The 15,835-nt window shown below is 38.3% G+C and overlaps 1 protein-coding gene across 3 annotated transcripts in view; it reads right to left on the bottom strand.

Annotated features, from left to right (window-relative positions):
- Positions 1–15,835, bottom strand: part of TFPI (tissue factor pathway inhibitor) — a 34,167-nt gene that overhangs the window by 8,457 nt on the left and 9,875 nt on the right. For all 3 annotated transcript variants that reach the window (XM_063318088.1, XM_063318086.1, XM_063318087.1), the window contains exons 3-6: positions 7,762–7,962; positions 4,608–4,646; positions 2,438–2,614; positions 1,761–1,847 (exon numbers count right to left, since the gene is read on the bottom strand). In XM_063318088.1, coding sequence (XP_063174158.1) covers positions 1,761–1,847; positions 2,438–2,614; positions 4,608–4,646; positions 7,762–7,962 — 504 coding nt within the window. The remainder of the gene's footprint in view (positions 1–1,760; positions 1,848–2,437; positions 2,615–4,607; positions 4,647–7,761; positions 7,963–15,835) is intronic.

The raw sequence follows: 15,835 nt of genomic DNA, 5'->3' as shown, positions 1-15,835 counted from the left end.
TTTTGGCCTCTCTGGACTCATCCATTTTTCCTCAGTGATGTTTGAGGGGAGATTATTTGGTCTAAAACCAGGGGGCATATTCCTGGTGTGAGCACAGTAGTCCCACTGGATCCTTAAGACAGAAAGCAATAAGATATGAATCCAGCACTTTCAGAAGAAATAATCTATCAGATTGCAGCTAGTGTGTATTGTATGACTATTGGACTATTGGAGCTAGTGTGTATTGTGTGACTATTCACATGCTGCAATGGCAAGTTAGGAATTTGAGATCTCCTTGGTAGACTCTAGTTGTGCAGTAGCACAGTCAAAGCAGAAATTCCCAGCGACTTCTTAGTATTGATTAGCAGGGCTGTGTTTTTGGCTGCTACCAGTCAGAATAAATAATATACTATGTGCTACATGGCCCAATGTCCTGGCATCGGTTAAGGAAGCTTTGTGTGTTCATACGCTATGGTTCCTTCTCGCTTCAACATTATATATGAGAGTAATAAAGAGGGAGCTGCATTATGAACTTCGCCATCTTTTGGCAGAATAATAGATAGAATGCACAGAGTAGTAGCTGTCTCATGAAGGTAGGGCAAAAACACCTTGCAGAATAAGGCTGCTAGAACAAAGTTCCTACTGGTCTATCCATGCCATTTATGAGTCTCATGGCAATGCCATTTTCTAAATTGGAGACCCACGGGGCATTGTATAAGACCAAATACCACTTAATGATTCTAAAAAGGGTGGGCAGTCACTGGGGAATGACCATAATCATTTGGATGTATTCATGATAAGAATATTCATTTAATTTAGTATGCTTTGATTTTCAAGACAGACATTAGAAGACTTAAGCAGAATAATTCGAAAAGAGAATCAAGTTCTCACATTGCTGTAACTTGCAGTTCTATCCATCCCCTTGTGCCTTTTTCTCCCTACATCACCAGTATGCATTAATTAAAAAAAGAAAGAAAGAAACTACTGCAAAGCTGCAAGTATCATCTCCCCAGCCAAATCATCTTCATCAGCTGAGAGTGGAGTGAATGCTTTTCTTATCTTCATAGCAGGAGGTTTCCTTTAGTATGAGAACAGCAGATTTCTCCCCTCCCCTTTCTTTCTGTCTTTAAATATTGCATTTCTGATGACAGACCTTTTCATCTCAAGAGTCACTCTGTTTGAGGTTAAAGCAGGGAACCAGCTCTGTTCAGGCATTTTGAGAAGAAGAGTCTTCAGTGAAGCCCCACCCACACCACTGAGATGTCATCTTTCTCCTGCAGACATTTGTGGGTTCAGCTGCCAAGCAGGCTGAACATGCAGGCTGAACATGCAGATGTCTGCAAGAAGCCATCATCATTTCAGTGATGCCAGTAGGAAGCAAGGCTCAACCTCAGTGCTCCCATATTGCATAACCTGGTTCTCATAAAGCCTGAATGTCACAACATAGCTTATTTCCAGCTTCCTTACTGAGGGAAAATCTGTCTGTGGAACAATTACACATGATACACATTGTATACACACATCAATCAGGTTTGCAAAGTGTTTGAGCAGTTCATTTATGATTTTTTAAAGGCAGATGTGCAGAAGATTGGGTAGACAGCAAAGAAAAAGATGAAGGAATTGGTTACCAAGCTTTGCACAAATCCCATTAGTTAATAAATAAATCGAACACCCTTCAGGATCATGGCAGGCAAACAAGAAACATGGCAGGGGAAAATTCAGATGAGGAGAACTGTAGAGTGAGCCAGATTCTTCCTCAGGAATAAGCTATTAATACGTACCTGGCTTAATAAGTGGAGCACTATTATTTTTAATAGTGCTAAAAACCTTGTGGTCATCATCTGTTTGCAGTGAATTGGCTGAGGAGACTAAAAGAAAAGCAAGTCTGATCAAACAGTTTTTGAAAATGGTATATAGGAACAGAGAAAACAGTGACTAACATTTATTTAATATACCAAGGTTGCAGTTACTGAAATCGTTTCACTTGAACTTACTTAAACATGAGATGAAATTTTCCCTTCATTTACATTTGTTTACATTAAACTGAAAGACAAGTTTATTCCTGCTTTCTGTTCTGCACCACACTATCTTGCTAATGCATAGTTTATGCAGTTCTTTCAGTGAAGGCTTCATGACTCTTCGTGTCCTTTGCTTTTTCTGCCTGATTATGAAGGCACATGACAGCAACCACAAATGCATGCAAACCCTCAGACTGAAAATGTGTGTTCAGAAGGTGAGGCACAGAACTGTTGCTTCAATTTCTGTTGCAGCTCTGCCATTCCCACATGCTTTGAATTTTATAAGTTCCAAGTCCCATCAACTGCACATAATACAGCCAATAAGAGCCAATGATAGCTGCTTTCCAAAAAGATCTGGAAGTCCAGAGTCTTTCCACTCCTGCCTTACACCAACAGGCACTGAGAGATGCAGTTAAGTACCAAGAAACAACTTCACTTACCGCTGTCATGGCAGGTATCTTGGCATTCTTGCAGAGATTTAAAATTGTTTTGGTTTCCCAGGCAACCACCATATTGGAATTTTTCACACTGCTGTGACTCTTTGTTGTAGAAATACCTGGAAATTAATCCTCGGCAGACACCAGGGTCATTTTCCAAAAGGCAGAAGGAAGGCTTTTCTGTGAGTTAGGATTGTTTCAGAGAGGAAAAGTATGCCATTTTTTCCACTGTTACTGTTATTGATTCCTCTTAACTGCATGATGAAATCATTTAGTTCTAACTGAAGTTAAATGATACTCAGTCCCATTGACCTCAGTGGGAAAGATTTAGGAAATCATTCAACAATCTAGTTTTATAGGTGGAAGATTTTCATGTATTCAGAATGTGAAACATCTTGTGATTGTGGCATATTAATCCAAAACAGCTGGATAGGGACTTGCTATACTCTGCTTAAGTTTGCAAATAGTATGGCTGGTTCAATTTCCTGGATAGATATAACTGAGATGGAATAAGGTGAATTTCACAGGCCTGGTTTATTCTGATATTTTAGCCACAGTTAAGCAACACCCCTCAAGAGTGATAAACTTTTGATGTTGTAATGATGTAATATTTAATATTTAATTTCAGAGTCCAGATGGTCCCAATTTTTCATAGAAAATGTCTCTCACAAAAATATGAGATTTGTATCTTTTTCTTTCTTCCTTATACTCAGTTTTCAGGTTTAAAGTCAGCTACCTTTAGAGTCTTCAAATGTATGCTACAAAAATGATCTCACCACAAACTGCTCAGAGTAAGCAAGCACAGCTGATATAACTTTTATGCAGCTGGAAAATGGACAATACTTTGAGAATCATGGTCCAAAAGATAGCATAATGATAACTGGGCTAAATTTATCAATCAACCATCAGACTTCTTATTCTGTTATTTATTTATTAAATTTATATCCTGCCTTTCCTTCAAGAGCTCAAAGTGGCAGATACACATCCCACTCCCTCCTCCCATTTTTCACTCTAACAACAATCCTGTGAATCAGGTTGGGCTGAGAGAACAACTGATCCAAAGTCACCCAGTGATCTCCCATAGCTGGGTGTAGATCTGAACTTGGATCTCCCCACTCCTAATCCAACATTATAATATTACTATAATTACAGTGCTGAGCGGAAATGCTCTCCATCACTTCATCTTAATCTCAGGCTTTGAAATTGTGGGGTATTTTGGTGATATGGGAAGAAATTAGTCCATTTAAGGATGAGCCAAACTTATTGTTAGTGGCATTCTGATGCCTTCTTATGGTTTGATCCCTTTCTTTGACTCATATATCTCCAAAGAAAGAATGGATAGTATTGTCCTCTCTCAGTTTTGGTTCCAGAAATCAATGTCTGAAATGAAATCACCTTTACTGCAGCGTTTCCAAAATGTTGGGTTCTTATGGGTAAAAATGTCCTATTGAGTAATAAAAATTAAAGCACCTAACTGGGATCATAGAGGACATTACCAACAAGGCCAAGAAACTAGTTAACAATAACAATAAAGTGATGGTGAGAGGGTGCAGTTTTGTGAAGCCCTTTATCTTTATCTTTCCTCTACCTCTTGCCCTGCAACATATTGATTCTAATTCTCATGCCACTGCTTTCATAGTGCTTTGACTGATTTCAATGGGCTTCAAGTTAATGGTACTTTTATAATCAAGATATACATGTGCAAGGCAAAGAAGATAGCCACTTAAAATCAAATTAACTAAGGATAATTGAATTGATGTGATATGAACACTAATAATTTATCTTGGCAATTTCAATTTTCATTCATTATTCATTTTTACAATACAAATTTAATTGTAAGTGATATTTTACATTATACAGTGTAAATGGTAAATTAAACAATTACTGTATTGCATTGTACTGTTAACATGAAGCCCACTGAAATCAATATGGAAGTTTAATGACATAAACAAAAATGCACTTCTGAAGTCCCTCTCCTTACTGAAGAGAGAAGCATAAAAATCATGCTAATTATTGTTTGCTATGATAACTATAAAAATCTTAAAAGCTAATACAGGTTTGAAACATCTGAGTAAAGCCTGTACAATAACTTAACCCAGCCACATTTCTGTTGGGAAATTACTTCCTAATACTGAGAGATGACAAAACACTATGAAACAGAACAGTAAGTTACCATTCTTAAGTCTTGAACTCTTTCTCTTCTCTGGCACATCTGTAATTGAAAAAAAATAATTTTAAAATAGATCTAGAAATGTAACAGTAAAAAACCCTCATATGGGCATAAACATTCTCTTTCTGTATAATAGAGATAGATATGTATGTACTTGTAGATTTAGAGATACAGATGATGACTTGTTTTGAATAGAAACATGTTGGGGAGGTTGGTTTTCAGTTTCTTCCTTTGCTTTCCAAAATCTTTGTATAATAGTTACTCAAAGAAAAACAATCAGATTTGCTTTGTCATTGCTGTATCTATATAGGGTCCCTTTTCTTTCAAAGATGTCAAAAGTGAAGCTGCTGAGCCTTTAGTGACATTGTTGGACTGTGTTTCTCTGAATACATTAATATACTTTAGTATACTGCTACCAAGAATTAAAAAATAAGAATAAGAATCAGCAAAGACACATATATAGTGCTGGGGAAAATAACTCACAAATCACCTATCAGTGGCTTGTGCAATATCCTGGCCTAGTACCAGAAGGGAAAACCAGGTTTTCAGGGCCTTTCTAAAGGCCAGGAGGATTGGGGCCATTTGAATCTGAGTGGTGGGGGAAGAATGCAATTCCACAGGACAGACACAGCTTCCTGGGATCCATAAAATAACACTGCTTAATAGAGGGGACTTGGAACATGCCAACTCAATCCAGTCTGGTTGGGCAGGCAGAGATAATTGGAGATAGTGTCCTGACAAGCAGGAACCACACAGAGATGAGGAGGAAGTCTCTAGTATTTTATTACTGCTACAGTAGACAGAAAATCCTAACAAACTGAAGAAGCGTGAGAAAACCCATACAGGTAAACCCCAAAAGTCAAGGCGGGTCTGTTCTGTGTCTCTTTGAATGACAGCTCAAATTCTCTCTACTACGCATGCATTTTCCCCCCTGGATAGGGGCCGCCTCCTGCTCACCATCAGTGCTCATGACAGATAGCCCCACAAACTGTGCTGAAAATGATGAAGGCTGTTACAAGAAACATTGCACACAATGCATCTAAAGTAATTTCAACAACTAGACAAGCAGTAGATAATTCCCAGAGTTCTAGTAATTAAACTAAACTAACTTGAGAGAGATTACAAGCTATACATGTTGTAGGGCATATGAGCATCTTACAAGCACAATTCTTTTGCAAATCTTATAAATGTGCACACACACTTTTCAGATGCATTAGAAAACTCTTACTATGACATCTTTTTTCAGTTCCAAATTCAGACTGACTCCATGCAGTTGTGTTTTTCATGGGTATGATGTAACCTTCTCATCTTAAGAGGAGTTTGAATTTTCATGAAGACTAAGGCTGAGGGGCATGACTTAAGCATTTTCCCCTGCAGGCTGGGATCTTAATTATAATTTCCCCATTTGATTTTTGTTATATTTGAATTAAACACCCAGCTTTTCCTTACACTGCATTTATGCGCCCTTAAACAAGCACCTGGGGCCCTGATTGTTTTAGCTTCTCAAGATCAGTATACAAATTCACACTGTTTATTATACTTGTCCACTACAGTGTGGAGCTGTTTTCACTAGCCTTGACTGAGCAAGTAAGATTGGTTTTTCTGGCAGAAAGATTTATTAAAAGTTGCACTTTGGGATTTTCTTAATCAGCCAACAATTTGATAGTACTTTCCTCTGCTGGAGACTCTGGAATAACTAAATCCCTGCTGAGTTAATTTCTTGGTTATAAAGTTTATTTCCCACTTGGACTTTTAGAGTATATTACCAAACCTGGATAACAACTGTTTATGATCTACTTATATGTATGGTGGTAGTACTGATTTGAAGTCTAAAACTTAGAACTTTATTGCACAGAGCATCAAATCTGCATCTGTTGGTAATGTGGGGTAGGCTGATGGATACCCATGAGTTAGTGCCCACTTTGCCTGGTGAAACTGAGATATGGAGCTTACTAATTCAAAATGCTTTCTCAAAGTTTTATATTTATCTTTGATTTATTTTTAATTCCAAGAAGGACAAAAGTTCAGTGGTACAAGGATGCTTCACATGCACATGGCACCAGATTGTGGTATCTCCAGGAATGGCTGTAATAACTAACTGATACTTTGGGAAAGTACAAGAATGGGGTCAGTTGGACTAATGATCTAACTTGATGCCAGGCTGTTTCCTACAGCATATTCTTACGTTTCCTAACACTACGCTAGAATAGATAAGCAGCGTCCAATACAAGTAGGCATAAGCAATATTCAGCTCCTCACTAAAAGACACCATTTCTGAGTATACAGAGCAGGCTCAAGTATATTTATCCTAAATCATAACATTTTTTAAAACATAATTACATCATCCATGTCTGTTTTGCACTTCTCTTTTTAAAAAGTTAATAATCTCAAAAATACACACTGACAATAGTACAGTGGTAACTATTTTGGATCCTACTCTTTGAAGAAAATACTTTTTCTAAATAGTCCTGGTAACTGGTGACAGCACCTAGGCCCTTGAATTTCCTTCATTCCTCCCCTTTTGGAAAAGTATGAAAACATTTTTATTTCAATGTGCAGTCAACGTTTACCTGTATTTTTATGTTTTCTTGTGGGTATTGATGGGGATGTTTGCTGGGGTCAGAAAAATCAGTATGGCTTCTGTGATTGTGCAATGCATGTAAAAAGGGGCAGGGCTTTGACTATACAGTCCCAGCCACAATCGTGACTTTTTGACCCCCTCCCCATGCAGACCCCTGATATTGAAGAGTTATTGTATAAAAGTATCCTTGCTATGAGGACACTGCTCAGCTGGAAAGGCACCGCACAGTGGAACAAAAATAACATAAATAATAATAAAATAAATGGCGATCCTTCCTTTTTAATGAAGGAGCATACATTTTTAAACCACCTGCATATATTACCTATCTGCATGCATATATGCCACCAACTCAATAACTGGAAAATGTAGAAAACTCTCTCTTTTTGTGAAGATTCTATACTTGATCACAAATACCCGCCTCCCAATCGCGTATATATTTGTATAAATTCTGCAGGTAACCAGATAGTACATAGTATGACTATCTGATAAGTTGTCCTAAGAACTGGCTCTCATGTGAGACTTTAAAAAAAGTGTTTCTTTTGAAAAAGAAAGAATTGGAGCAAGGAATATACTGACCTTTTATGATACATTTTTCTTGACATTCCTCTAGGGTTAGGAAGTTGTTTTCATTGCCTTCGCATCCACCAAAGTTAAAACTTTCACAGTGGCGAGTTTGTATGTCAAAATAATAGCGGGCGTGCAGGGCTTTACAGGGACCGGAATCAGCTTTCAAGGCACAGATGGACATGCCTAACTTGAGTGGGGGAAAATTGAGACCTGGAAGAAGGTAAATAACAGTATTCCATGTACAGTATAGCCTGAAAGAAACTGAACAGTGTAACAACCAAATACATATTTGAAGGAGTCTGAGCATGATGTATCATATACTCAGCTCTGCTTCTAGAAGGTAGAATGGGAATATCTGTAAAATATTCCTCCTTGGTCCAACATTGCATTTCAGCAGAATCTTCCTATTCCATATGTATGTTTGTGTGCATGTGTCCGTGTGCCTTCAAGTTAGTGTTGACTCCTGGTGACTGCCTGGACTAGTCCCTGCAGTTTTCTTGGTTTGCCCTTGCCTTCTTCCTGGAGGTAAAAGAGGAAGTGACCCAGCTGGCTTCATTTCTAAGGCAGAATTAGAAGTCTCCTAGTTTCTAGCTTGTTGCCTTAACCATGACATCAAACCGGTTCTCATTCTATATGTATGGAGTACCATTATGCCCTAAAATGACAAATGAGTTTTAACAATTTAAAATTAACAGTTTTACTGCAGATAGTGTTGGGCAAGAAGTAAATAACCTTAAATAATTAACTTTTAATCTATAAATCATATAGAACCTTGAAACTTCGTAAAGTAAAACTTTTCTACTGGATGTAAAACTGTTGAATCTAAAACCATATTTATTTAGTGGAAAGGAAGCACTTGCTTAGTCTGGCATAATCCCTGAAATTTGGGTTTTATCTATTCCTTGTTCCACATTTATTCTGGATTAGTATCTGCTCTTTATAGAAGCAGATGAAGAAGATCCTGACTTTCTGCCACTTTGTCTGGGCAAACTAGGAAGAGATTCTGTTACCACTCCAACTTTAAACACATATGCCATGAGGCTGTGCATCCAAACCCAGCACCCAGTTAAAATTCACTGAAGGCTTTGCTTGGACAAGCCAGTTGCCAGCTTGCTTGCCAGATAAAGCAAGCATCGGTACTACCAGCAATGCAACTTTGCATGTACAAGGCCCCCTCACTCATTCCACTAATATTTGCTAATGGGGGGAGGGGGTTGCATACCCCACAGTTTGTGAAGCCCTGCATTATGCCTATCCCATAAGTAAATATATTGGTTGCTAGCTCCAATATAACTTTTCACGAGCACTGGGAAAATAAAGATACCTTACCAAATGCATCAGTGGTGTGAGAAAGACTTCATTTGCCTAAAAGTGTTGGCTGTACACTGGAGGATGAGATATAACCTTAGTAAGACACAGGAAGAGCCTAAACTCTCTGTGCCGGGGTAGCAGATCAACTATTCCATTCTTCTTACCATAGCTTTCTCTAAATAAATAATTGCTTATACTATAAGCTTTCTTTTGTCAACTCAAGGATCATGTACCCCTTTCAATCTTGCTTAATTTTTTTTAAATAATTGTTTTCTTCTCCATGACAAGCAAAATTACTTTGTTTATTCTTACATGATGTAATTATAAAAGGAAACCAGAATATCACTGGCCATGAGCAAACAGCTGAAAAGTGGGTTCACTGGTATGGTATTTTTCACTTGCAAGTTAGTGTGAGAAAGGACTGTATGCTTATATTCCATATAGCATATATTATACACCCAGGAGGGTGTGCGGATCATTTTCTTCCTTGCAGTTTCTGTCATTTGAGATCATTCCTGCCTGGCTACATAATATATATGTTTCTATTATATTATTACTATGAAGTTCATTATTAGTTTATTCCATTAGACAACATGACACGAATCTATTTATATCTATACATCCCTATATAGATATATAGCTTCATTCAATCATTTGAACATATACATGTATTTATGAGCCTTGAAGAAGCATAATGAATCTCTAGGGGGCAGCATCTCCCTAGCAATTGCACATCACAGAGCCATTAATTCCTCTGGAAGTTACAGAACCAAAGTGTCACACACACTGTTCATTTATTCATTTGTTTTGAAGACTGCAAATAATTACCACATCTTAATATGATACAGATCTATATTTTAAAAAATGAGATAAGGCATAAGCAGTGTTTGAAGGAAACTGTTCCTTCTTTAAAGGATATTATTGAAGCATTTCCAGGGCTTTTCCCCCCAAAACTGCTGGGCAGCCTTTTAGTGCAAATGTAAAAGCTGGAAAGGATACTCATGTGTGCACATCTGTGGACACAGATATTGTAGGTTTTTTCCCATGAGGTTTAAGAGCAAGAGATCTCCCCTGCTTTTTTAGAAAGAAGCTGTTCCCAAGTGGCTTTGTCCTCTACGTAACTGTATATAAGCAGCATTTTGCACCAATGCTCAATATCCTACAACAGCCTTTGCCTGCCACTCCTGGAGCCAATGAACCAACTCACCAGTAGAGGGATGTAGACATGAGCTCCATGTGGCTCATGAGGGAAAGGTAAAAATGGCAGCTAGCAACTGGGGAGGTCAGGGGGATAGCAGCAAGGCATGATGGCCCTTGTCAGCTGGTGAAATGGGGAAACCCCAGAAGTCAGGAAGTGGAATAAGACAGGTCTTTCTGCTTGGGGAAACTCCACAAAGCTTTAATGTCAGTGTTTCTCCTGGAGCAGGAACCAAGCTGAAATTTCATTGGCTAGGCTTCACAATCCCCAAAGAAGATCTGCAAAGCCATACTTTCTGTCTGTCTTACCAGAGGTGGTGTTCTCTGGGTCCCCTCTGTAAAACGGTGTCATTTAGGGGAACCCAGGAAACATGCCTTCTGTGTCATGGCACCTGAGATCCAGATGGTCCTGACCCCGTCAACCTGGCTTTTTCCACAGGTGGTAAGGCCAGGATGTTGAAAACAAGGCACGCTGCTAAATGGTTGTGTGAGGAGCCTAAGTGATTTTTAATTTGGTGTTGCCTTACAGCTTTTATTATAATAACATGCTTTGTAAGCCTCTGAGAATTACTGGGTTAAGATGGACAGCTGTATAGGTTTCCTAAATAAATACACATGGATGTTGCTGAACTCAGATTGCCCAGTGAGGCAGGGGCCTTGGTCAGGGCACTGCATATTTCAGGGTGAGACTAATCAGATGTAAGCCATATATTGCTGCTTTTGCCAAACAAGTTCCCCCTACTCATTCCCCTGCCCTGGTCCCATGGACCAAAACATCCTAGGACTCTTCCCCAGGAGGGGTTGGGGATCATTTGCAGTTTCTGTCATTTGAGATCATTCCTGCCTGGCCACAAGGATGGCTATCATTAGAGCCACAAAATCAGGAAAAAGATTGGAATGGACCTAAGCCTGAGGCCTGGCTCTTCAGCGGGCTTCATCTGTGGCTGCAGCGCCCCCTGCTTCTCCTCTGCTCTGAGCAGGAAGGAAGATTGAGTACAAATTGTTTAGTATAAAGGATGTGACACATTTCAGTGCCCCAAAGAGAAGGATGGCAGAAAGAAGGGAGCCATGGACGATGGGAGATCAGTGATATCTATCATGGGCAATTGGGAAAAGGAGAGTCTTCTGTCTTAAAAATCTCAACAAGTATTAAATGACATTAAAAACATGACAGCACAGCCAAATCTGGGTTGGCTTTATATTCCTGATAAGATTTCTCTCTCTGTGTGTGTGGGGGGTTACATCTGTTTTGCATACTGGGCCAGATTTGTGAATCAACTTTTTGTGGTTTACCACAGTTAACTTGGATTTGTCCCACATGGCAGTTATTATGCTTAGGGTGAGCTTGACTGACATGGCAATGTCCTTGTACCAGACAAATTGGATGTGTTCCCATAGGTCTGAGTTGTGGGAACCAGCTCTTTCAGTCTTGCAGTGTCAATGATTTTACATCATTATTACTGCGAAACATGCCTCATTTTTCTTAGTCTAAGTGGAATCCAAAGGTACTTTTCTGTAGTGGAAAAGTGTTCTCTATACACTGATAGGCTATTTCCAGTTTAGCAGGAAACCCAACCTGAGCCCAAGGAACTCAAATCAAAGAGAAGTTCTTCTATGTTCAAGTGCTTCTGTGGGCCCTTAGGAATATAGTACATTTCCCACATTTAGTGTTTTTGATAGCTTAACGCATTCCCCAATAAACTGTGGAGTTGCACATAGTACTTGGAAGTTTCCATTAGCTTTTACTAGCATAACAGTTTACACAGAAGGAAGAGAATTAGTATTTTTTTCATCCAATGATTAGTTCTTTTGTTTGGTTCTTGGCATCTTATTTTCCTTCTGCTTTGTGTCCAGAGGAAGAAAAAAAAAGAGAAGGCAGCTTTGCCGCCCTCTCACTACTGTATCTTCAGGTAGTAAAAACTGTGAGTAAGAAGTGGAATTTCTCTTTAATTTCCTGGTGTTGTGTTTTTTGTTAAAGAATTCAGAAGTGTCCCTCTTTGGCACAGTTAGGCAATATAGTGGAAAAAAATTGTCAAAACATTTGTGATTAATTTTACCATTCAGTGGAAGCTGTCCCAATACATCATCCAAAACTATATTTATACTAGTTCGTTGGTGCCCCAGGGCACAAATAGTATGTCTTCTACTGGTTGCTGTGGGAATGACAAAAAAACAACATCCTTGTTTTTCCATTGACTTGGTCATTATTTATCCACTGTGTGAAGTGCAGCTGTCTTTGTTTCAATTTCAGGCATTATAGCTAATCCACAGCTTTTCCTCTTGGAATCAAAGACTTCTAAACATATGGGAGATGCAAGAGGTCAGCATTTCCTTGGTAATAAAAATGTACCAGACTTGGACTTCTTCTTTCTAGCAGAGCAAAAGTACTTGCTGAGTTGCAGAAACTCCAGAAGGGACAAACCACCGCCTCTCATACCCTGCTGGGCTCATACCAGCAGGATAGAAGCGAGGGAGGAACAGCATCTTTGAACTTTTTCCTCTATCCTTGACAATTCTTCATCACTCACTCAATTACATTTATTTCAACAAGAAGAAAATGTGTACGTGCACACCTCTCCGAAGGAGGTTTCCGCAGCAGCTGGGAGATAGTAATAAGGTCACACTTCTCTTGCAGACCTTGTAGAGGAACAGCACCATATCCTGTACTGCTCGGGATGCCTCATCAGCAACCACAGGATTGCAATACAAAATGTGTGCAGTGAATGTGGCAGGAAGAAAGTGAGAGAGAGAAACAATTGTGGGGGAGATTGACAAAAGCAGACTATCTAAAAACCATAATGGCCTGGGAACAGACTGTCCAGAAAAAGCATTGGCTAACTGGAACTAAAATTGGGTGGTCAACCTCCCCATCCCCCCAAAAGCAGCTGCTGTCATTGCTGCTTAGAATTCCGTTTTTTTTTTTAAAAAAGTACCCTGATCTGGAAAGTGGAGCTGCCAAAATGGATGGTACTTTCAGCCAAGAATTAATGGCATTCATACCTTGCTCTTGAGTAGGAGTTTAAGGTAGAGCTGTGATTACATGTTCTACTATACTGGTTTGGATTCCCATTTGCATTTCTCTTAGTGCCACCCTATGACTAATAGAAAGAGAAAAGGGGTTGCAAAAATGAACAAAAGATAAACCCACAAACAAAAAGCAAAACAAGATAATGGAAGCAAATAGGCTTATGAACATATGTGTGGTGTGTTTATACCTAGTGCCTTGGGTACTAACTTGGTGCCCATAAACAGAAACTTGGTGCCTGCTACTCATGGATGGGCTGAAATCCAAGAGAGGATTCTAGTGGAGGAGCAGTTGTGGAAGCCACACTCAGAACAGTACAGATTCCAAGAAATCCAAAATACAACCTATCCTTGTTGAATGTTCCTGCTGTTGAAATCAATGCCTTAACTTGTCCACTGATTTCAGCAGGAACTAGAATGACAGCCATAAACTGGATCTAAATCAATAATATCATTTCCCACCATTCTGGGGGGAAAAAAGGAAAATTTCATTCAATATTTTTATGAGAAACAAAGCTTTTTGGTTCCAGTTTCCCACCTAGTGCATTAAAACCTGATTCAGTTCTCTTTATAAGAGTGAGTATTTTTGGTTTTACGTGGTATGGCAAGGATCAGACTCAAATATACTGTATAAGTGTGGCAAGAACAAAGAACTGGGAACTAGCAAGGCAAAAAATTAAATGATTTAATTTAAACTAAATGTAAACTATATTATATTTAAAGTTTATTGATTTATTTTTAATATTCCTGTATTCTTAAGCTCCAGGTCTATCCAGATGTTTAACATTTTCCAATGGATGTATAGTTCAATGAGAAAAGTAATTTGGATCATTTATTAATTGTCCTTTAAAGCTAAATAAAGTTCAGGTGAAACTTGAGCTAAGCCAAGTTAAATTGATTTAACAGCATGAATCATTGCAACTATAGCAAAGCATATTGAGACAGAAAACAGATGATGATGATGATGATAATAATAATAATAATATAGGGATATTTATTACAGAAGGTTTTAATCAGCTTTTAGAAGGGAAGGATCATTCAGGTTTTTGCTCCTCATTTTTCTCATCTTATATTTATCTCATTTTTTCAGTGGTCTGAGTTTTTAAAGTGTACAGAAATTAAATAAGATATATAAAATACGGAGATGTGTATATTTCAAAATGTGACAGTTCACACAAGAGGTTTGGTACTTTTGTATTGAAATCTGAATTAAATATCACTGAAAGTTATATTCATCTACTGTGTGTGTGGCTTCAAATCAGTCTTGACTGCTGGCAGCTTGTTTTGAAAGTGGTTTGTTATTGTTTTTTGCCTTGGAGTAAGAGGCAGGGACTGATCCAAAGTCACCTGGCTGGGTTTGGGCCTAAGGTAAGACTGGAACTCACAGTGTCTCCGTTTCTAGCCCAGTGCCTTGAACCACTACACCAGATTGACTCTCCTTCCTTCAGCTTACTTACTCCTACTAAAATGAGTCATGTGCATGCAATTGTTGCTAAAAGCATTTTTTCCACTCACCCAAATCAAGTCTCTTTGCAGGATATGTCAACTCTTAAATTCTATAATTAAAACTAAATGATCACCTATTTATGATAAGCTGACTTGACAGGGAAAATTTTCAATACTCTTTCCTATGGATGATTATTCTATTGTCTCCCAAGTGTAATGCTTCATGTCTATATATTCTATTTATACAGTTCATCACAAGACCCTGTTCAAATTCTTCTTGTTGATGAGCATTATCAAGGCAAAACAGCTTGTCACACTAAGAGAAAATGAGTCCCTTCTTTGTCCCCATCATCAGCTTGATTTGACAACTTGCCACCCACCCACGCCTGCTAAAAGCTTTTCCTGCTAGACAAGCTGAATCTTCAAGCAGTGATGCTAATACTTTGTGGACTTTCACCATTTACAAGAAAAAGGCGATTTCAAAGGCTGTGACTCATTCCCTTTGGGATATGCGTCTTGCAGGAGAAAGGTTACTAGATGTAATTAATAGATCAGGATCCTCTTTACCACCCAGTTCTTTGTATTCCTTTTTTAAAGCTTTTATTCCATGTATAGTATTGGGGCATATATATATATATATATAGCTTTATTAACAGAGCAGTTAAGTAGTAGTCCTCTATCTTTTGTCATATTTGCATTGTATATTTAGCAAAGTAATGGATAACACCTTTTTCAGATACTCTCTGGGGTCCAGGTGTATATACATGGCAGCTATTTTCCTTTCACAGCTAATGTAATGTTCTTTTATTTTTGATCCAAGTCAGTTTGATGGTAAAAGGAACTGTGTGGGCAACTCCAAATATTGAAATGATGATTGGGATTACATTTTAATGCCAAAGATGGGAACTCTTTTTTTAAAATTAATTGTGTGTTGTTGGATAGGCAAACATAACTTTTCCTTTGTTTTTACATTATCTTTGAACTTCATACCTTAAATAACATACCATAATGAATGTATACTTTTATTTTACATAAAATATGCTTTGAAATAGGTTTGTTTCTAAAAGTGTATTTTAGTACATTCAAAACCATGCATTTAAAAGGA

Source organism: Candoia aspera, chromosome 1, assembly GCF_035149785.1.
Source record: "Candoia aspera isolate rCanAsp1 chromosome 1, rCanAsp1.hap2, whole genome shotgun sequence".
Taxonomy (NCBI): Eukaryota; Metazoa; Chordata; class Lepidosauria; order Squamata; family Boidae; genus Candoia; species Candoia aspera.
The sequence above is the reverse complement of the archived record's forward strand: the minus strand, read 5'-3'. Positions and strand labels throughout refer to the sequence as shown.